The sequence below is a fragment of the Pan paniscus genome, chromosome 22 (genome assembly GCF_029289425.2).
Source record: "Pan paniscus chromosome 22, NHGRI_mPanPan1-v2.0_pri, whole genome shotgun sequence".
NCBI lineage: Eukaryota > Metazoa > Chordata > Mammalia > Primates > Hominidae > Pan > Pan paniscus.
Genome location: NC_073271.2, coordinates 21,864,662 through 21,884,396, shown reverse-complemented (window position 1 = coordinate 21,884,396; position 19,735 = coordinate 21,864,662). Strand labels below are relative to the sequence as shown.

At 39.6% G+C, this 19,735-nt stretch overlaps 1 protein-coding gene across 1 annotated transcript in view; it reads right to left on the bottom strand.

The window, feature by feature from the left end:
- Positions 1 to 19,735, bottom strand: part of JAM2 (junctional adhesion molecule 2) — a 79,762-nt gene that overhangs the window by 28,127 nt on the left and 31,900 nt on the right. The window contains exon 2 of the mRNA XM_003819211.6: positions 5,728 to 5,793. Within this exon, the coding sequence (XP_003819259.1) occupies positions 5,728 to 5,793 (66 nt within the window). The remainder of the gene's footprint in view (positions 1 to 5,727; positions 5,794 to 19,735) is intronic.

The window sequence follows — 19,735 nt, the reverse complement described above, 5'->3', positions numbered from 1 at the left end:
CTTAGTACCCAAGAAAGGCACTTAATCCAGCCAGGGACATGCTGGGAAACTCAGAAAAGTTTCCACAACATGCTATATTCTCACTCAGATCCCTTCTTTGTCAACCTTCTCTACAAATACATTAATACATATCCAATATGGTCTCCTAATAAATCATTGATTTTTACCCCCAAACAACTGCTTATATAACCTTGCCTCAGTCCAGATAATTATTAAAGTATTAAATCTTAGCATCAAGTGTAACTGCCTCAAAGTAGCTAAGTTCTTTTATTACAAGAAATTTACTGCAATTGTGTCATTAATACTTGGAGCCTCCAAAGGAAACCCCTTCTTTTCACTGTCCAAACGAGATGTCTGAGAGAAAAAAAAAAAAAACAAAACCCAGTGCCAGTCTGGGAACTGCTTCAAGTTGCCAAATGGAAACCTCCAGTTATAAATATTTTTAAAAGTATTTTTTTAACCAGGCTCTCTAGAATGTCAATTCCATGTTTCTGAAATACTTTTTTCCCCACAAGGCATATGGTTTGACCTAAAAAAGCACAGTATCTTTGACCAGAAATTATTTTAAAATCCTTTTCATACCTTTGATTTTAATGTTAAGCAAATGAATGTTAAAAAAGAATGCAGAATATTTAGTTTCTAATTTTTTTCATTCCACACATATTGCTGGACATACAAAAATGGAATAAAAGGTAATGGAAAATAGAAAGTAGGGCAGAGAAAAGAAAGGCAAGGAAGAAAAGAACCAAAAGTTGTTTTCAAGGATGTCTAAAGTTTTTAAAGCAGGTTTTACATTACAAAGAGACATCATTTTACAGACATGTTTACAATTATGCTACAAAGACAAATGTGTGCTAAGGGACCTGTCTGAGGAAACACAGTTCTGTTCTGTTGATTAAGAGAATGGGTGGTGACCTTCCGGAGTCTTGAGTTGTAGATAGGTTTCCTTCCGGTATTTTGTGAGTTTCCAACAATTAAACACACACCCACACTCATTTTTAGCCTATTCCTCATGTCTTCTGTGTCTTAAGAATAATTTTACACTTAAATAATTGCATTGTTTTACATATTTAGATACTCACGCATGTGCGTGTGCGTGCGTGTGGGCGCGTGCACACACACATACACACACACACACACACCCCTCCTGGTGAATTCTTCCTAATTTCTGTCCTTATTGCGCTGTGGAAAAACCTCTATGAAATTTATACTAGAAAATACAGCAATAATTTTCCTAAGTCCAGTGACTTCACTCCAGCCTCTCTCTCGCTGGCCATGTAAAATGTCGAGAAATGGTTTATCCAATTCATCCAAAATAGGTTGAGTACTTACTGTCTGCCATGCATTGCTCTTGAGCTGTATCAGTGAACGAAACAAAGATCCTTGCCCTTTGGGATCTTACAATTTAACAGGGGAAGTCAGATAAACAAGAAACATAATAAAGTGAATTACTTAGTACGTTAGCAGTTGATGAGGGTTATGAAGACAAAAGAGAGCAGAGCAGAGTACAGGAGGTTTGCAAGTGCTAGGGACAGGGCTACAATTTTTGAAAAACAGTAGCCAGAGTTCACCTCATTTAGAAGGTGATATTTGACCAAAGGTTTAAAAGAGGGAGAGAATTCATTATATGGTTCTTTGAGAAAGAAGATCCCAAGCAAGGAAAGAGCCAGTGCCTAGGCCCTTGGGTACTAATGCCTTGATTTTGAACTTCTAGCCTCCAGAACCATGAGAGAATAAATTTCTATTGTTTTAAGTCACCTGGTTTGTAGTATTTTGTAATGGCAGCCATAAGAAACAAATGCAGAGAATAAAAATACTGGAATCATGGGGTCAATATCTGAGGATAAGGAAGTAAATGAACTTACAACCTAACTCTCATGAATTCTCTTCTCTCTCTTCAGCCAAAATTCAGTACTTATGCCAGCATAATTTTCTGTATCAGGCTTTAGGGTTATTGCGCTATAACATGGTAGCTTATAGCAGAGGCTTCGGAGTTAGACCTCTACCATATACTCCGTATGTGATATTGGGAGAATTACTTTTTTTGAACATTATATCCACGTCTGTAAAATGATAAAAAGAACAGTACTCATCTTACAAAGTTGTCACTAAGATTAAATGAGACACTATATTTACATGTGTGATGCACATGGCACCACGTTACATATAGTATGTGCTCTGTAAATGGTCATTATTGTTTTCACCCTTGAGGAATTTCTCTTAGTTATAGTTGCAAGCTTGCCTTGACGTAGAAATATATACTTTATACCATCACAAATTTACCTATAAATCACTCCAATTTGAAATAAAATGTTATCTCTGTAGGAGATAGCAAAAAATATAGCTATAAATTATATTTTCTCGACCTAAGGCATATTAAAAACAGGAAAATATGCCAAGTCTTTTCTATTAAGGGGATTATTTCATTGCCAAAATATCTATTTCATGTAGATCAAGAAAAGAGAATTCTTTGTTTATAAAAAGCATTAGCAACAACATGTGGCAAAATAATCACATTTAGGAATCGCATAGATAGAATCATTGTGAATTTTAATTTTCCTGGATTCTGTACTGCTAATTATCCTTTGATTTCATTCTCAGGGCTCAAGTTAAAAATCATCAAAATCTTACATAACACAAAAAGAGAATTGATACTACCAAAATAGCTCTGACTTAGCAGAAATTACTTCTGTGAAGAAATGCTTGCCATTAAACTCTAATTTATAGCTTTCAGGTTCAGACTCCCTTTGCAGAGGGCTGCTCATGTAATTTACAAGCCTGGCAGAGCTGCCCTGATTTCAGTCTCCTTCTGCTCTTGGCACTATAATGGGAAGTGATACAGCACAGCAGCGCTGGAAAGAAGGAATTAATTCATAATTTCTTGACCCCAGAGAAACAAGGCATAACAAATGAACAAATAGGGTGAAACACACATACACATATACGCAAATCATAAAATATTATAGACTTACGGCAAAATTAAGTTACTGCATCTAGTCCTAAGACTAAAATGTAGAAGAAACAGAAATGTATTTATGCCTTATGAAGAGCCAAAACTGGAATGATGGGGACACATATACAATAGAATTAAAATGAAATTCTTAATTAAAAAGAGGTGAGATGAAACAAGAAAATAGAAAACACTTATTTTGGAGTGAGATTAACATTTGCTTGCAATACATTATGGAAGGATTTTCTACATTAAAAATAAAACATGCATTAAAAAGTAATGCAGATGGGTACAGGGTTTTGTTTTGGAGTGATGAAAATATTTTGGAACTAGGTAGAGGTGGTGGTTGCACAAAACTGTGGATGTATCAAATGCCACTGAATTGTTCACTTAAAAACTAAAAATCTCAGGTTATGTGAAATTTACCTTGATACATTTTTAAAAAAATAATGTAAGATTAAAGAATATAATTTTGATGTCCTGACTCAGATATGATGGGAGAGGATCTACATCCACTGTACCCAGTTGGACCCAGCATTAAGAACCTCCGAGAAAGTGAGAAGTGGAACTGAACTTCACTTCCTTTGTCCCTCAGGGACATCCTGGTCCATTTACCCCTCTCGCACTCTGTGCTCACCCTTGTGGCCTTTCCAGCTTCCGTTCTGGCATCTCACCCAGCCCTGTTTATCCATCCTGGAGGTGCTCCATAGTCCCAAATTCCCTCAATCATTAATTTCCTCTTCCCACCTCTCTCCGTTTAAAACTAACTCATACCAGAGTGTTCTATAGCTTAAGCATATAAAATGTTAGAACTTAAGAGAACTTAGTTAACCTAATAATTTTTTAAGTAATTTGTTATTAAATTACTCATTTTTTTAAATGATGAACTTTTTTTTTTTTTTTTTTTTTGAGACGGAGTCTCAGTCTGTCACCCAGGCCTGGAGTGCAGTAGTGTAATCTTGGCTCACCGCAACCTCCGCCTCCCAGGTTCAAGCTATCTCCTGCCTCAGCCTCCCAAGTAACTGGGATTACAGGTGCCCGCCACTAGGCCTGGCTAGGTTTTTAGTAGAGACAGGGTTTCACCATGTTGGCCAGGCTGGTCTCGAACTCCTGACCTCAGGTAATACACCTGCCTCAGCCTCCCAAAGCTTTGGGATTACAGGTGCGAGCCACCGTGCCTGGCCATTTTTTTTTTTTTTTTTTGAGACATTCTCTCACTTTGTTGCCCAGGCTGGAGTGCAGTGGCATGGTCATGGCTCACTGCAGCCTCAAACTCCTGCACTCAAGTGATCCATCCACTTGCCTCAGCCTCCTGAGTAGCTGGGACAACAGGTGTGCACCACATGTCTGTCTAATTTGTTTGTTTTTTTGTAGAAACAGGGTCTTCATGTTTTCCAGGCTTATCTCAAACTCCTGGCCTCAGGAGTTTGAGATTACAGGCATGAGCCACCACTCCCAGCCAGGACTGATTCTTACTACAGCATATTTTTACTTAACAAGCACATATAATTTGTATTATGTGTTAGGCACTATTGAAAGCACTATGTAAATATTAACTCATTTAATTCCCCCCACTCCAGGCCTTTACTTCAATCTTTGTCTCTTTCCTTCAAACCTATCTTTCTCCACCTCCAGGAACCTAAGACATACCTGATGATGAGAGATCAGACATTTAGGATCTGTTTTTTAAATGTTCATAAGCTCTGGCCTAAACAAGTATTAAATTTAAGAAATAGTAATTCTTCTGATTGCCCAATATTATTAATTGTATGAAAGATAAAGGATCCTTTGGAAAAGTAGTAGGTGATCAATATTTGAAATAAACTTATAGGGCAGGTGTGGTGGCTCATGCTTGTAATCCCAGTAGTTTGGGAGGCCAAGGTGGGCAGACTGCTTGAGCCCAGGAGTACAAGACCAGCTTGGGCAATGTGGCGAAACCCTGTTTCTACAAAAAAATACAAAAAATTAGTCAGACATGGTGGCCTGTGCCTGTAATCTTGGGTGGCTGAGGTGGGAGGATCACTTGACCCCGGAGGTAGAGGTTGCGGTGAGCCGAGATCATGCCACACTGCACTCCAGTGTGGGTGACAGATGGAGATCCTGTCTCAAACAAAGTAAAGCAAAACAAAACAACAACAACAATGAAAGCTTATTAAAAAGCCCATATATAGGTTACTAGTTTCTTTTGACAATTTTTTAACTGTGGCAAAATAAACATAAAATTCACCATCTTGACCATTTTTAACTGTATAGTTCAGTAGTATTAAGTATATTGTTGTGCATATAACAATCTCCAGAACTATTTTATCTTGCAAAACAGAAACTTTATGCTCTTAAATTAACTCCTCCTTATAAACATTTTTAAGAAGCTAAAATAGATAAGAACATGGTACCCCAAAGTAAGCTATATTAACATCACCTTAAATACACAGAGTGGAGTTTGAAGTGTTCATTTCTATGTATCATATCTAGCTGGCTAGAAACTTTCCAAGCTCTCCATCTCCCAGTTTCACAAATTCGATTTGCTTTGTTGCAGATAATTTAAGTTATAGGAGACCTTCTTTGCACATCCGGTCTTTTATTGAATATCGAAAATTTCCACTGAGGAGGTGGAGTAAATGTTCTTGAGGTGGAGTCAGCATGAAGCAGCATTTCAGGCAGAGGAATTAGTAGAAGGTAAGGCAGAGAATCCCAACAAATAGAAAATAACATCACACGAGTCACTCTCGTGAGTTATTTAAATAACACAGCCTGTGAAAATCAGTAAGATACTGTACCTTGGTACTCTACTGCTGTGACTACTTGTTGGTCTTTTGGGGCAGAAAACCCATAGGCCTTATGATCTGAAAGATTAAAACAGATAGGATAATTAAAATTATACAAAAGTTCACTTTCAAATGTCTGAATGGGATGCAATAGTCAAGAAAACTGTCCTAAAGTTTGGTGACAAGTTTACCCAATTCATAACACATAGTTTTAAAGTATCAAAATAGGAAAAAGCAAACGAAACTATACATGTCTATTTTCTAGATTGTAGCTTTGGCCTTTAAGCATTTTCCAAAGTAGAATCCATGCATCTATTTGGACCCCACCCCAGACAACACACTCTTGCCAGCCCGATCATTGAAAAATAACTTACATCCTTAATTCAGCTTAATATGCAATCTAGTGTCACATGGTATTGTCCCACAAATAAAAGCTAATTCTCTTTAGTGCTTATTTGAAAGTATAAATAGCTTTATGAATTTATCCTTGACAATACCTATGTCATATAGAAATGAGTCATTTTACATACTTTTGATGAAATTTGTATATATATATAATAAATGTATATAAGCTGTATATGAAATTATGATGAAAAATTCAAGCAGAACATCTTTATTTTTTCCCCCAAAACATTTCAATGATTTTTGAGAGCCGGTCTATAGACTGAAGTAACTGACTATGGTGGCTACCGCTACTGTGATCTAATAGTTACATGACGCTGCTGTTGCTTATTATCACTCCCTTAAACTAACACAGAAATTTTCATTTAAAAAGGCACCTTTGATACAGATAGGAGACAGGGAAGTACTGGGTAGAAGAAGGCAGTTCCCTGGCAAAGGCCCCACCCTCAGGCCTGGAGACCCGTGACCCTAAATGGGGACAGGCATTCCTGTTTTCATGCCCCAAAAGTTGCCTTTTGTCCCACCATGCCCCTGTCCTGTACCTATATAAACCCCAAATCCCAGGTTCTAGAAGCAGATGAGCAGGCGAGGAGACGAGGAGACAAGCAGACAAATGGCGGAACAACAGGGCAAAGAAAGATAGACGAGGAGAGACGTCTGAACACCGAGAGGAGTTCGACTGGGGGTGGTCAGAGAAGTGTTCGGCCTCTGGATGGCCAAACTCCAGGAAAAGACCATCTTCCCACTCCATCCCTTCTTCCAGCTCCCCATCCATCCTGCTGAAAGCTACCTCCACCACTCAATAAAACCCTGCATTCATCCTTCAACCCCGTGTGTGACCCGATTTTTCTGGGATGCTGGGCAAGAGCTCAGGATACAGAAAGCTGTCACACTGGCCCTCGGCCCATGCGAAAAGGCAGAGGGTCCGTTTAGCTGGTTAACACTCAGGCCATCTGTGGATGGCAAGGCTAAAAGGGCACATTGTAACACACACCCACATGGGCTCCTGCACCTGTCTGTCTGCATGCTGCCCCTCCCCTCAGGGATTCAAGCAGCGGTGGCGACAGAACAGGTGAGCCACACCCCTGTCGCACGTCCTGCGAGGGGGATCAGGGAACTCTCCCATTTCACCTTCACATACTTGCTTTTATGCTGTAAAATTCAATATTCAAAATAACCTGGTGTGGTAGGCATTATTAGTACTAAAGAAGAAAGTATCAGAGAGTATCAATATAACTTTCTAATTCCGTCTTTGATCTATATCACTTTCTTTATGGATGTCATTCTATACTCCAGTGTAATGACCACGTTTAAAAATCATTTAAATACTTTCCTATAAGTATACATATCTAAAATATAAATGCTACAAGTGCAAGTCTGTTGCCTGTTATAGTCTCTGAAATTAACGCAAACACTCAGAACAGTGCCTGGCATAAAGCAAGACACAATAAATGTTTGTTGAATAAATGAGCCCATTCCTTATTGTATACTAATGAGAAAAGTCCAGTAAATGAGGTCGGATCAAACTGATACTAAGGAATAGTTCCTGAAGGCAAGCAATTCTTTTTTTTTTTTTTTTTTTTTTGAGACGGAGTCTCACTCTGTCGCCCAGGCTGGAGTGCAGTGGCACAATCTCAGCTCACTGCAAGCTCCGCCTCCCGGGTTCACGCCATTCTCCTGCCTCAGCTTTCGGAGTAGCTGGGACTACAGGCGCCCGCCACCACGCCCGGCTAATTTTTTGTATTTTTAGCAGAGACAGGGTTTCACCATGTTGGCCAGGATGGTCTGGATCTCCTGACCTCCTGATCCACCCACCTCAGCCTCCCAAAGTGCTGGGATTACAGGCGTGAGCCACTGTGCCCGGCCAGGCAAGCAATTCTTTGGGGAAATTATTGTAAGTATACAATATTGGATTGGTATTAATTGTTTCAAACTCAGAATAATGCAAAGCATTATTGTTGGTTGATATGGTTTGGCTGTGTCCCCACTCAAATCTCATCTTGAACTGTAGTTTCCATAATCCCCATGTGTTGTGGGAGGAACCTGGTGGGAGGTAATTGAACCATGCTGTTCTCGTGACATTGAGTGAGTTCTCACGAGATCTGATGGTTTTATAAGGGGCTTTTTTCCCACTTCACTCTGCACTTCTCCTTGCTGCTGCCATGTGAAAAAGGATGTATTTGCTTCCCCTTCTGCCACGATTGTAAGTTTCCTGAGGCCTCCCCAGCCATGCTGAACTGTGAGTCAATTAAACCTCTTTCCTTTATGAAGTACCCAGTCTCAGGTATGTCTTTATTAGCAGAGTGAGAACAAATACACTGGTCATCTCAAGTAGACAATTTAGGCAAAACAATCCAACTGCTGTCCTTCGTTATTCACCCAAAAAATTATACATGATATAAGGTAAGAATGAATTAAGCCTATCATGAAAATCTAAAGAAGGTTATTTCTCAACTATATATTTCTATAATTTACTTGAAATGCTATTTCTCCACTCATGCTACCATCTGTTCTCTGTCTTCCTGTGGTCTACTGACCCTGTTTTCACCAAGACGAAAATGACCTATCTGTTGGCATATCTAACGGACACTTTTCAGTCTGTATCTTACCTGACCTCTCTATGACATGTGACTCTGTTGACTCCCTTGTATTCTGTAACATGATTCTCTCCTAGTCTCCATCCTTCTGTTCTGATCCTGGTGCTTCATTCTGTCTGCTTTGTGAGTTCTTCTTCCTCCTTGTTCTGCCCATCCATCCATCCATCGATTGTCATCCATCCATCCATCCATCCATCCATCCATCCATCCATCCAGAAACTGCTTTCCTGACTAAACTACCTCCTTTTTATGGAGTATTTTGTACTCTCATTGACCCAACTAGCATTTATTTGCTAAAAAGTCATAACTCCACATCTCCAGCTCCAATCTGTCTCTTGAAATTAAATTTGTAAGCCCAGCTTTCTGCTGGACATCTGTATTTCCATTTCCCACAATTACCACAAACTCATAGGCAAAACTCATCAGCTTGCCCCCAAACTTTGTCTTATTTTTACAAATCCCATCTCTATGTAAAGCATCACATTCCATGTGGCCACTCACACCAGAAACTTAGGTGCTGCCCATGATGCACCCATCCTCTCATCCCTTCATTCATCAGCTTCCATCTACAGACTAAGAATTGTGAGTCATCCATGAAAATGTTCTGAAGTATTTTTCCTTCCATCTCTTTCCCATCTCTCACCTTTATGCCACAAAGTGATCAGGGAAGGGATATGAACAGCCAAACCTGAGAGAGAAAAATAGGGTATGTTCTGCCTTTCCACATCAAAAGTCCTAGCCATTAGATTAATGGAAAACATTCACAATTTAGGCAAACATTTAAGACAAACCATCATGAGTAAATTACACCTGCTTTCCAGACTTGGAGTACAGAGAAGGAAGTAACTTAGAGGACAAGGACCTTGACGGACCCTTGAGAAAGGATAATAATAGCTAACATGTATTAAGCACTTGGCACTTTACAAGTATTAACTCATTTGACTCTTACAATTCTCTGTGGCAGGGTACCATTTGTACTCACATTTTTGAGGGTGGGAAAACTGAGGCACAAAGAGAGTAAGAAACATGGCCATGATCATAGAAGAAGTAAGTGGTGGCGTTTGGCTTTGGACTCAGTCAGTACCTGAAGCCCACATAGTTAATTACTGTGCTATACTAGGCCCACACCGTGTTCCCCGCAAGCTGAACACTAGCAAGGATTGCAGATTAACAAAGATTCCAGGTGGAAAGTTTCATTGGTCTAATGAAGACAGGAGAGTTTGAGAAATTGGTGGTTAGAATGAAGGCAAAAGACTGGCTCTGAAGCACAACAGGAAGGTGGAAGCTAAGAGGCTGATCTAGGAAAGTAGGACACCAACGTAATCCCAGAAGGGAGGTCTAGGTGAGGGTTTCTTCGTCTTGACACTAGTGATATCTGTCACTCAATCATTCTTTGTTGTAGGGGGCTGTCCTGTGCACTGTAGGATGTTTTGCAGTATCCCTGGCTTCTAGCCACTAGATGCCGGTATCACCATGCCCCCAAGTGATGACCACTAAAAATGTCCCTAAATAGCAAATGTCCCCTGAGAGATGGGTGTAAAGAAATCACTCCTGGTTGAGAACCATTGCTCTAGACTTAGACCAGTTTGAACAACCAGGAACAGGAATAAACCAATAGACTATAAAGAATGGCAAAGAACCACGAATTCTAGGATTTTGAAAAGTTTGTATAAAATCAGAATTGTATAACTATGAAAGAGAATTGATTATACTCCTGGAAAGGAGAGAGAAATCTTTCATATGACATGACAACTCTTCTTTGATTTATTCATCTCTATATATCAACATGTAAATTAGTCTTCCATTGTGCTAGATTTTATCACTCTTAAGGAGCACACGCTATTCTGGAGAATTTCGTTTTTCCCTTAAAAGCCTGGACAGCAAATCTAATTGTGAAGTTAAAATTTGCAAAACTACTTTGAGAGGCCAAGGAAGGAGGATCACTTGAGGCCAGGAGTTTAAGACCAGCCTGGGCAACATAGTAACATCCCCCATCTCTACAAAAAAATTTTAAAAATTATCTGGGTGTGGTAGCACCTGCCTGTAGTCCCAGCTACTTGGGAGGCTGAGGCAGGAGGATCACTTGAGCGCAGGCGTTTGAAGCTGCAGTGAGCTATGATCGCACCACTGCACTCCAGACTGGGCAACACAGTGACTCAAAATATATATTTTTTTAATTTGCAAAAGTCTGTGGGACACAAATTACTAGATTTCTAGTATAACAGGAAAACCAGTGATATGCAGGTTCAATAGCTCTAAATGGCAAACATATTCAATAGGGAAACTGGCAAACGTGGTGTCTATGTGAAGAGTACAGGACTGAACTGATCCTTTCTATTGACAGCTGTAAATATGTCTGTAGAAAGCAGTGACCCATGTGGCTCAATCTTAGAGAGGTGTCAAGTCCACCAGGGAGTCATTTCAAAAGAACTCTTTTGCTTGTATATTTCAAGAACCATGAAAGGGGTCCATGCAATCTTTTTAAATATCCTTTTCCACACACTTTGATCACATAGCAGCTGTTCTTTCTTTTCTCTTCCCCCATATCCCTTTCTTCTCCTGCATTCCTTTATTTCCTAGCTTCTCTTCTGCTTCCCACATGTTATAGACTCCAAAGATAGAGTCTGAATCTTCAGAGAGCGGAGGAAGGAATGAGACAGGAGACCAAGCCAGAATCCTCTTCAGTGAGGTAGGGAAGACGGGACCTACCTTGTTGCTTTACTCCAACTTTTATTTATTTTTTATTTTTTAAATTTTTGAGACTGAGTCTCGCTCTATTGCCCAGGCTGGAGTGCAATGGTGCAATCTCGGCTCACTGCAACCTCCACCTCCTGAGTTCAAATGATTCTCATGCCTCAGCCTCCTGAGTAGCTGGGATTACAGGCATGCGTCACCACACCCGGCTAATTTTTGTATTTTTAGTAGAGACAGGGTTTCACCGTGGCTGTTCTCAAACTCCTGACCTCAAGTGATCCGCCTGCCTCGGCCTGCCAAAGTGCCACCGCGCCTGGCCTACTCCTACTTTTGATGACAAAATCTCTGAACATTTTTGCCAGTGATTCCAATGCCAAACCATTGTTCTGTGAAACTTTCAAAGTATACTTTGAAAAAGTCTCTTTGTCTCCTTTAGCACTGTGTGAATTAATGCCCTCGGAGAAACTCTACTTATGACTGACAATTCTTGTGATTTCTGAAGTATTTTAGTACACTTTTTAGAGAAAACAATGCAGACTCAAATTCCCTGAAAACCAGTCGAGGAAAACCTCGGGGCAAAATAGGAAAAGATAATCTTTGTTCCCTCTGTATCATCATACCTTTGAACTTTTCAAACATCACACTGCCTACTGAGAATGTTTATTTTCTTCAGGAGGTTCTGGCCTTCCTTCATTTCAGGCAAACTTTAGTACACTCTGAGATTATAAGATTTAGGAACTGGGTTTCAGGAATCATTGAGAAAGAAAATCATTTTCTCTTTCTCAATTACAGTTTTCTACTTGTTAAAATTTCCTTTAAGAAACATTTCTTAAATTGTCAAAAATTACTATAAAATTTATGTGAAAAATAACAGCTGTTAGCTTCAGGAATTTTGTTAATTCCCTTGTACATTTTTTATGTGTATATTAATATTTGAACAGAAAAACGATGTATCACAGATGTTAAAAAAGAGGATTAGTTGAATTAGCAAAATTATGTAGGCAAAAAATTATAAAGGGAATTAGCTTTAATAAATTAATTATCGGTAGTATTTCTTAGTAGCTGAATATTTATTTCCTTTTTTTTTCTTTTTGTGTGTATAAATTTAAGGGGCACAAGTGCAATTTTGTTACATGGGTATATTGTGTAGTGGTGAAGTCTGGGCTTTTAGTGTAGCCGTCATCCAAACATACATTGTACCTATTTTTGTGATTTTAAGTATCTTCTCCTTCTAGCTACCTTTCTTCCTCTAATTCTATTTACTTCAGGGTTTACCAACAAATTAAGTAAAAATATTTAAAATGTATGGTCACTTATGTGGAACTTATTTGAACAGAAAGCTCTGAATCTTTAAATTAAAAAAATTTATAAGATTTCTACCTTGTTTTAGCCTTTCTAGTCTTAGAGTTCCTTTTTACAAAACTTGTACCTAATAACTCTTTTTATAAAAACAAAATGTTGGATTTTATATCAGCATATCACTAGCAGATGTTAGGTATAGCCCCTGTTGGCTGCATTCTTGAAGTGATTTTTATTTTTTCTTCACTTTTCCAGAATAAATTAAATAGGAAAATAAACAAAAGAAAATGGTCATGTAGGCCTGCTGGTTGAGGTCAACAATTGTCTTAAAGTTAGCCTCAGAACATCTTTAACAGTTATGAACATGTTCCAAAAGCACTGGCAGAAGTTCATAAAATAAGGTGAAGAGATGATTATTTTCATAACTGCTAACAACTCCAAGTCAAATAATTCCCAGTCAAATGAAACCTTTTGTGTTTCTTTTCCTCCCAACTTTAAAAACAAAAGTTTTTGTATTCTCTATTACTCATCTAAGATAGTCTGGTTTGACTAAGAATATTTACTTTATATTACGACAATTTTAAAATTACTATAAAGATGTTATTTAAATTAACACTTTTAATTGAAAACGTGACTAGGAAAAACTGGAGAAGTGTTACATAAGTTGTTTCTTTTTTTTTCTTTTTCTTTTTTTTTTTTTTTTTTTGAGACGAGTCTCTCTGTGTCACCCAGGCTGGAGTGCAGTGGCGTGATCTTGGCTTACTGCAACCTCTACCTCCTGGGTTCAAGTGATTCTCCTGCCTCAGCCTCCCAAGTAGATGGGACTACAGGCATGTGCCACCACACCTGGCTAATTTTTGTATTTTTAGTAGAGACGGGGTTTCACCATGTTGGCCAGGCTGGTCTCAAACTCCTGACCTCAAGTGATCTGCCCACCTTGGCCTCTCAAAGTGGTAGGATTACAGACGTGAGCCACTGCACCCGGCCGGAAGTTTTTTGTTTGTTTTAAATGTATAGTATCACATTATCATGTATAAAAGCAAGTTATAAAAAGTATGGATATCAGTTATATCATAAGTTTCATAAAAATAAAAATTTATGGCCATGTGGTTTTGATAGTTACTGAAAGACAATTATTATACTGATATGGTTTAGATCTGTGTCCCACCCAAATCTCATGTTCAGTTGTAATTCCTAATGCTGGAAGTCGGGCTGGTGGGGGGTGATGGGATCATGGGAGCAGTTTCTCATGAATAGCTTAACACAATCCCCTTGGAACTGTTGTCATGATAGTGAGCGAGCTCTCCTGAGATCTGGTTGTTTAAAAGTGTGTAGCCCTTCCTCCCTTCCTCCCTTCTTTCCCTCCTTCCCTCCCTCCCTCCCTCCTTCCTTCCTTCTTTCCTTCCTTCCTTCCTTCCCTCCTTCCTTCCTTCCTTCCCCTCCTTCCTCTCTCTCTCTCTCTCTCTCTCCTCTCTCTCTTTCTTTTTCTGAGACAGAGTTTCCCTCTGTCACCAAGGCTAGAGTGCAATGGCGCCATCTTGGCTCACTGCAACCTCTGCTTCCCGGGCTCAACTGGTTTTCGTGCCTCGGCCTCCCGAGTAGCTGGGACTACAAGCATGAGCCACCATGTCCTGCGAATTTTTGTACTAATAGTGGAGATGAGGTTTCACCATGTTGGCCAGGGTGGTCTCAAACTGCTGGTCTCAAGTGATCTGCCCACCTCAGTTTCTCAAAGTGCTAGGATTACAGGTGTAAGCCACCGCGCCTGGCCAAAAAGTGTGTAGCACCTCCCCACTTTCTCTCTTGCTCTAGCTCACACCATGTGAGATGCCTGTCACACCATGTGAGACGCCTGTGCCCCCTTCGCCTTCCTCCATGATTGGAAGCTTCCTGAGGCCTCCCCAGAAGCAGAAGCCACTATGCTTCCTGTACAGCCTGCAGAACCGTGAGCCAGTTCAACCTCTTGTCTTTATAAATTACACAGTTTCAGGTATTTATTTATTTATAGCAGTGAGAGAACAGATTAGCACATATACTAACAAATATAAAAAGTTGCACAGGGTTGGCATTGACAAATACAATAATGCCACCCAGTATTTATTATGGATAAATATGTATATTAATAGAAAGTAACCCAATGAGGTAGGAACTAATTTGGAGCTAGATATTATGGTCATCTATCTCATTATCGTCTAACCATACTAGATTTAGAGAGTAGGGGAGAAAGAAAAAGAGGCAGACACATGTCTTTACAGTCTCTCGAACTAGACAATCTGGCCCTTCCTCTTAATGAGACATCGGTATCCTATTTTCAGAGAAAGGGAAGCCACACCAAAATGCAAGGAGAAAGAAAAGACACACTTGACTTTAGAGTTACTGGTGGCTGATGTCCTGGCCAGTTTATGATCATCTTAGGAATTTAAGGATAATTTTCACTATGAATAAATTCTCCCCTTAAGAACCTAACTTCTAAGTAAGATATGACTCCACCGCACTAAAATCCTCATTTGACAGATATATTAGTCTGTTCTCACACTGCTGAGACTGGGCAATTTATTTATTTTTTATTTTTTATTTTATTTTATTTTTTGAGGCAGAGTCTCGCTCTGTCACCAAGGGTAGAGTGTAGTAGCACGATCTCAGCTCACTGCAACCTCCACCTCCCAGGTTCAAGTGATTCTTATGCCCCAGCCTCCTGAGTAGCTGGGATCACAGGCACATGCCACCACACCTGGCTAATGTTTGTATTTTTTAGTAGAGTTGGGGTTTCATGATGTTGGCCAGGCTGGTCTCGAACTCCTGACTTCAGGTGATCCACCTACCTAGGCCTCCCAAAGTGCTCGGATTATAGGCGTGAGCCACTGCGCCTGGCCAAGACTGTGTAACTTATAAAGGAAAGAGGTTTAATGGACTCACAGTTCCATGTGGCTGGGGAGGCCTCACAATTATGGTGGAAGGCAAAAGGCACATCTTACATGGCAGCAGTCAAGACAGAATGAGAGCCAAACAAAAGGGGAAACCCCTTATAAAACCATCAGATCGCGTGAGACTTATTCACTACAATGAAAACAGTATGGGGGAAACTGCCCTCATGATTCACTTATCTCCCACCAGGTCCCTCCCACAGCACGTGGGAATTATAGGAGCTACAATTCAAGATGAGATTTGGGTGGGGACACAGCCAAACCATATCAAGAGATATGACAATTGAGAGTAGTTAAATAAGTTGCTGGAGGTCACAGTGTTTTAGAAAGCAGGGAAGCCAAGATGTCCATCTGCTTAGTCTGCTCCACAGTCCCCTTTCCTCTCTCCCTGCCCTCAAATTAGTACAAGGCATTATGAGAAAGTAGCTCCAGACATAAGACCGCCAGACACACTGTAATGGCTTCATAGCCATTTTCAACCTTTAGGGTTGTAAAGATATTATTCAGAGAGTATACTACAAATTTCCATCTTAACAGAGACAGTGTTAATGAGTAAACGTTTATGGTGAATGAACTAATTTGAATAAACCGTGTATATTTATGCACAAAAGTTTTATGCCCTCTCCCTTTTCTGGTTCTTCGACAACTTAAGTATAAGAGGGACTACTGATGATTCAGAATTGAGGATAAAGTTATTTTCATATAAGTTACATGCATTACTAAGTTCAGGAAAACTTCCAGGGCATTCCATTGCACAAACAACTAGATTAAAATTTTTCAGTGATATTAGAAAGAGATGAAGTATTTAAATTAACTTCTCGAAGTAAAATAAATTCTCAAAAATTTCAAAAAAAATTGTCCTGCACATGTTCAATTGTGTAATGGTAGCCAGTGGTACAGGAAAACCATCAGTGGCTGAATGTCTCACCAGGCACTCCTCATCAGACATGAAGAAGCCATTTTAGGATTCTGTAGTCTTTGATTTTCCCCAAGTGACAATCTCAGCCAAACACAATTCATTTACCTGTGACATTAACTATAGATTTTAGATAGATGGCAACAGTCAATTCAAATCTAGTAGACTATCAAGACAAAATAAAGAAATACCCCTTCCAAAATGGATGCTAATAAGAGCCACATACTCAGTGGAAGCCATGGTTATTGGCCATTCTGTGTTCTAATTGCTTCTCCTTAAGAGTAAGTTACCAGAAAACAAAACGATGGCCCTAACACTTCATTAGTGGATAGTAGAAGAATATGAAAGATGTCAGACATCAAAACAGACACTTGGCGTAATGGCAAAGAGAGAAAGAACAACAAGCCTGGGTGCCCTCCTTACTAATGAGACATGGTCTGCGTTGTGTATAGGCGCACCTCTACAGCAGAGATGGTGCATCAGACTTTGAGAGCTATATAAATTAGGATTATTCATTGCTCTTTAATCTGAAATTGTACTTACCTAACTCCTAGACCTAGATACAGCTTTTAAAGATTAAAAGTACAGAACCACTGCCAGCATTTGGCAGTTCTATTTCTCACCAGAAATATACTTACTAATTTACTTGTCAAATAAATCATTTTTAAGATTAGGTATTGTAAATCATTTCTCCAGAGTTTGATCAGCTCTGGGCAAGTGGTTAAAACTGAGTCTCTGAACCTGGATTTGAACTCTGGTTCTGAAATTCTGTGAGAATCTGTGCATCTCTGCACAAAACACCCTAACAGCTGATACACACCCAGATTTCTCAGGGGCTGTTTGGGTCAGGGATAGAGAAATAATTATTCCACAGGTATTTGTTACTTACTAAACCACCTGGATGTGGTGGCATGCACCTGTAATCCCAGTTACTTGGGAGGCTGATTTGGGAGTATTGCTTGAGCCCAGGAGTTTGAGACAAGCTTGGGCAACACAGCAAGACCCCACCTCAATAAAAAAAAAAAAGAAAGAAAGAAAAAGAAAAATAGCTGCTTAAACAATGTATATGACAAGATACATCACTACCATCTACTAAACTCTCTCCACCTCCCACGCTACGTAGATGTTTGGTATTGTTTCAAACTTCCTTTATATCTTTGTAGTTTTACTTCTCTGCCTTACTGAGTGAATTTCCACAATCACTAACAGTTTAATGTGTTTGGCAGAGATTAGCATAAAAAGAGATCAAAAGGATTCTCTAATATCACCGATCTGTTAAATGTATAAGCTGCAAATGAGGTTATCTCAGCATTTCTCAAACAAAGATAATCCTTTTCTGCTGGGCGCAGTTGCTCCTGCCTGTAATCCCAGCACTTTGAGAGGCCAAGGCCAGCAGATTGCTTGAGGTCAGGAGTTCGAGACCAGCCTGGCCAACATGGTGAAACCCCATCTCTACTAAAAAAATACAAAAAATTAGCCAGGTGTGGTGGTGCACGCCTGTAGTCCTAGCAACTCAGGAGGCTGAGGCAGGAGAATCACTTGAACCTGGGAGGTGGAGGTTGCAGTGGGCTGAGATTGTGCCACTGCACTCCAGCCTGGGTGACAGAGCAAGACTCTGTCTCAAAGAAAAAAAAAAAATAAAGAAAAAGATAATCTTTTTCTAAAATAGGTTGTATATAATAAATAGGCACATAAAGGGATACAGGTTGACCATGAGTTTAATAAGCCTTAAGTTTTGGGACCAACCGTTACAAGAGTACTTACCAGGCCCAAGTGAGGGTGGGTGGGGAAGGCTTAGCAATGCATGCACATTTTGTAAAATTTGCAAGAATAAGCATTTTTTTTTGTATTATTTTTCTTACACAGGGAACTAATAACCCACTCCACATAATTTTGGGTTTCTCCTTATTAATGAGTTTACTAAGCTTTCTCAATTTTACCACCCACAAAGCTGGGAGAAAGAAATGGTCTCCACGGACCATGATCTGATATTCAGCCTTTAAAATACTAAAGATTTTATGTGGCCAATGATTTAGCATGCACACTTTCTATCAAACTTCATTTCTTAAAATATGAGAGCTGTGTGAATTTTATTTTTCAACTTTCCTGCTGGAAGATGACTCATAAAATCTTGGCCCTTACATTACATACAAGTGTTATTAATTAAATTCTATTACCACAAGTGCTTACAGAAGAAATTTGAAAACCAAAGAAACTTCCCAGCCATTGTTGCTTCATGCTTCCTTTGATTAGTCCTCAGGAAGCCAAAAAACAAGAACCATTTATTTTGAAGTGCAGAACATGGAAACAATGGTTTGGCATCGCTTAACTGTCATATTCACAATTGTCAGGCAAGATTCCTAAGAATTAGCTACCCTGATTTCTTGGGTCCTGTAAATCCAGGAACCACAATTTCCCTTTTCTTTTGGTAAAAACAGCTCTCTGACTTTTTTATTTCAAAACTAGTCCTACACATCCAACTGTGAGCTAACACCAACACGCACTTTTTTAGGGTCAGTGAACTAGACCAATAAAATAAATAATTTAGTGAATATCTGCACACATTAAAATCAGTGGGACCTTTGGAGCTGCTTCCTAGAATGGTCAGGAAATGAGTTTTTGTGCTATTGGATAAAGGTCAATTTTTTTTTTTTTTTAATTTTGACACAGGGTCTTGCTCTGCCACCCAGGCTGGAGTGCAGTGGCGTGATCATAGTTCACTGCAGCCTTGATCTCCCGGGGCTCCAGCGATCACTGCGCCTCAGCAGTCCTGAGTAGCTGGGACTGTGGGCACATACCACCATGCCTGGCTAATTTTTGTGTTTTTTGTAGAGACAGGGTCTCTTTACGTTGCCCAGGCTGGTCTCGAAACTCTGGGCTCAAGTGATCCACCTACCTCGGCCTCCCAAAGTGCTGGGATTATAAGCATGAGCCACCATGCGCAGCCAAGGTCAAATGTTTGAAACTCTTTCAAATTGAGTATTGGAAAGAAGAACAAAGGTATTTGTGTCCAGATATGGTAGGCAAAAGTCTAATTGTCGTAATATAACTCAAGTGAAATGGCTGTTTGATGTTTGTCATAGCATGAAGAGAACTGGATTTATGACAGAATCTACCAAAAGTTTTGAAATTATTTAGAGTCAGCCTTAGCACATAATCTTAGCACTTAGTCTTAATAAGGTGGTATC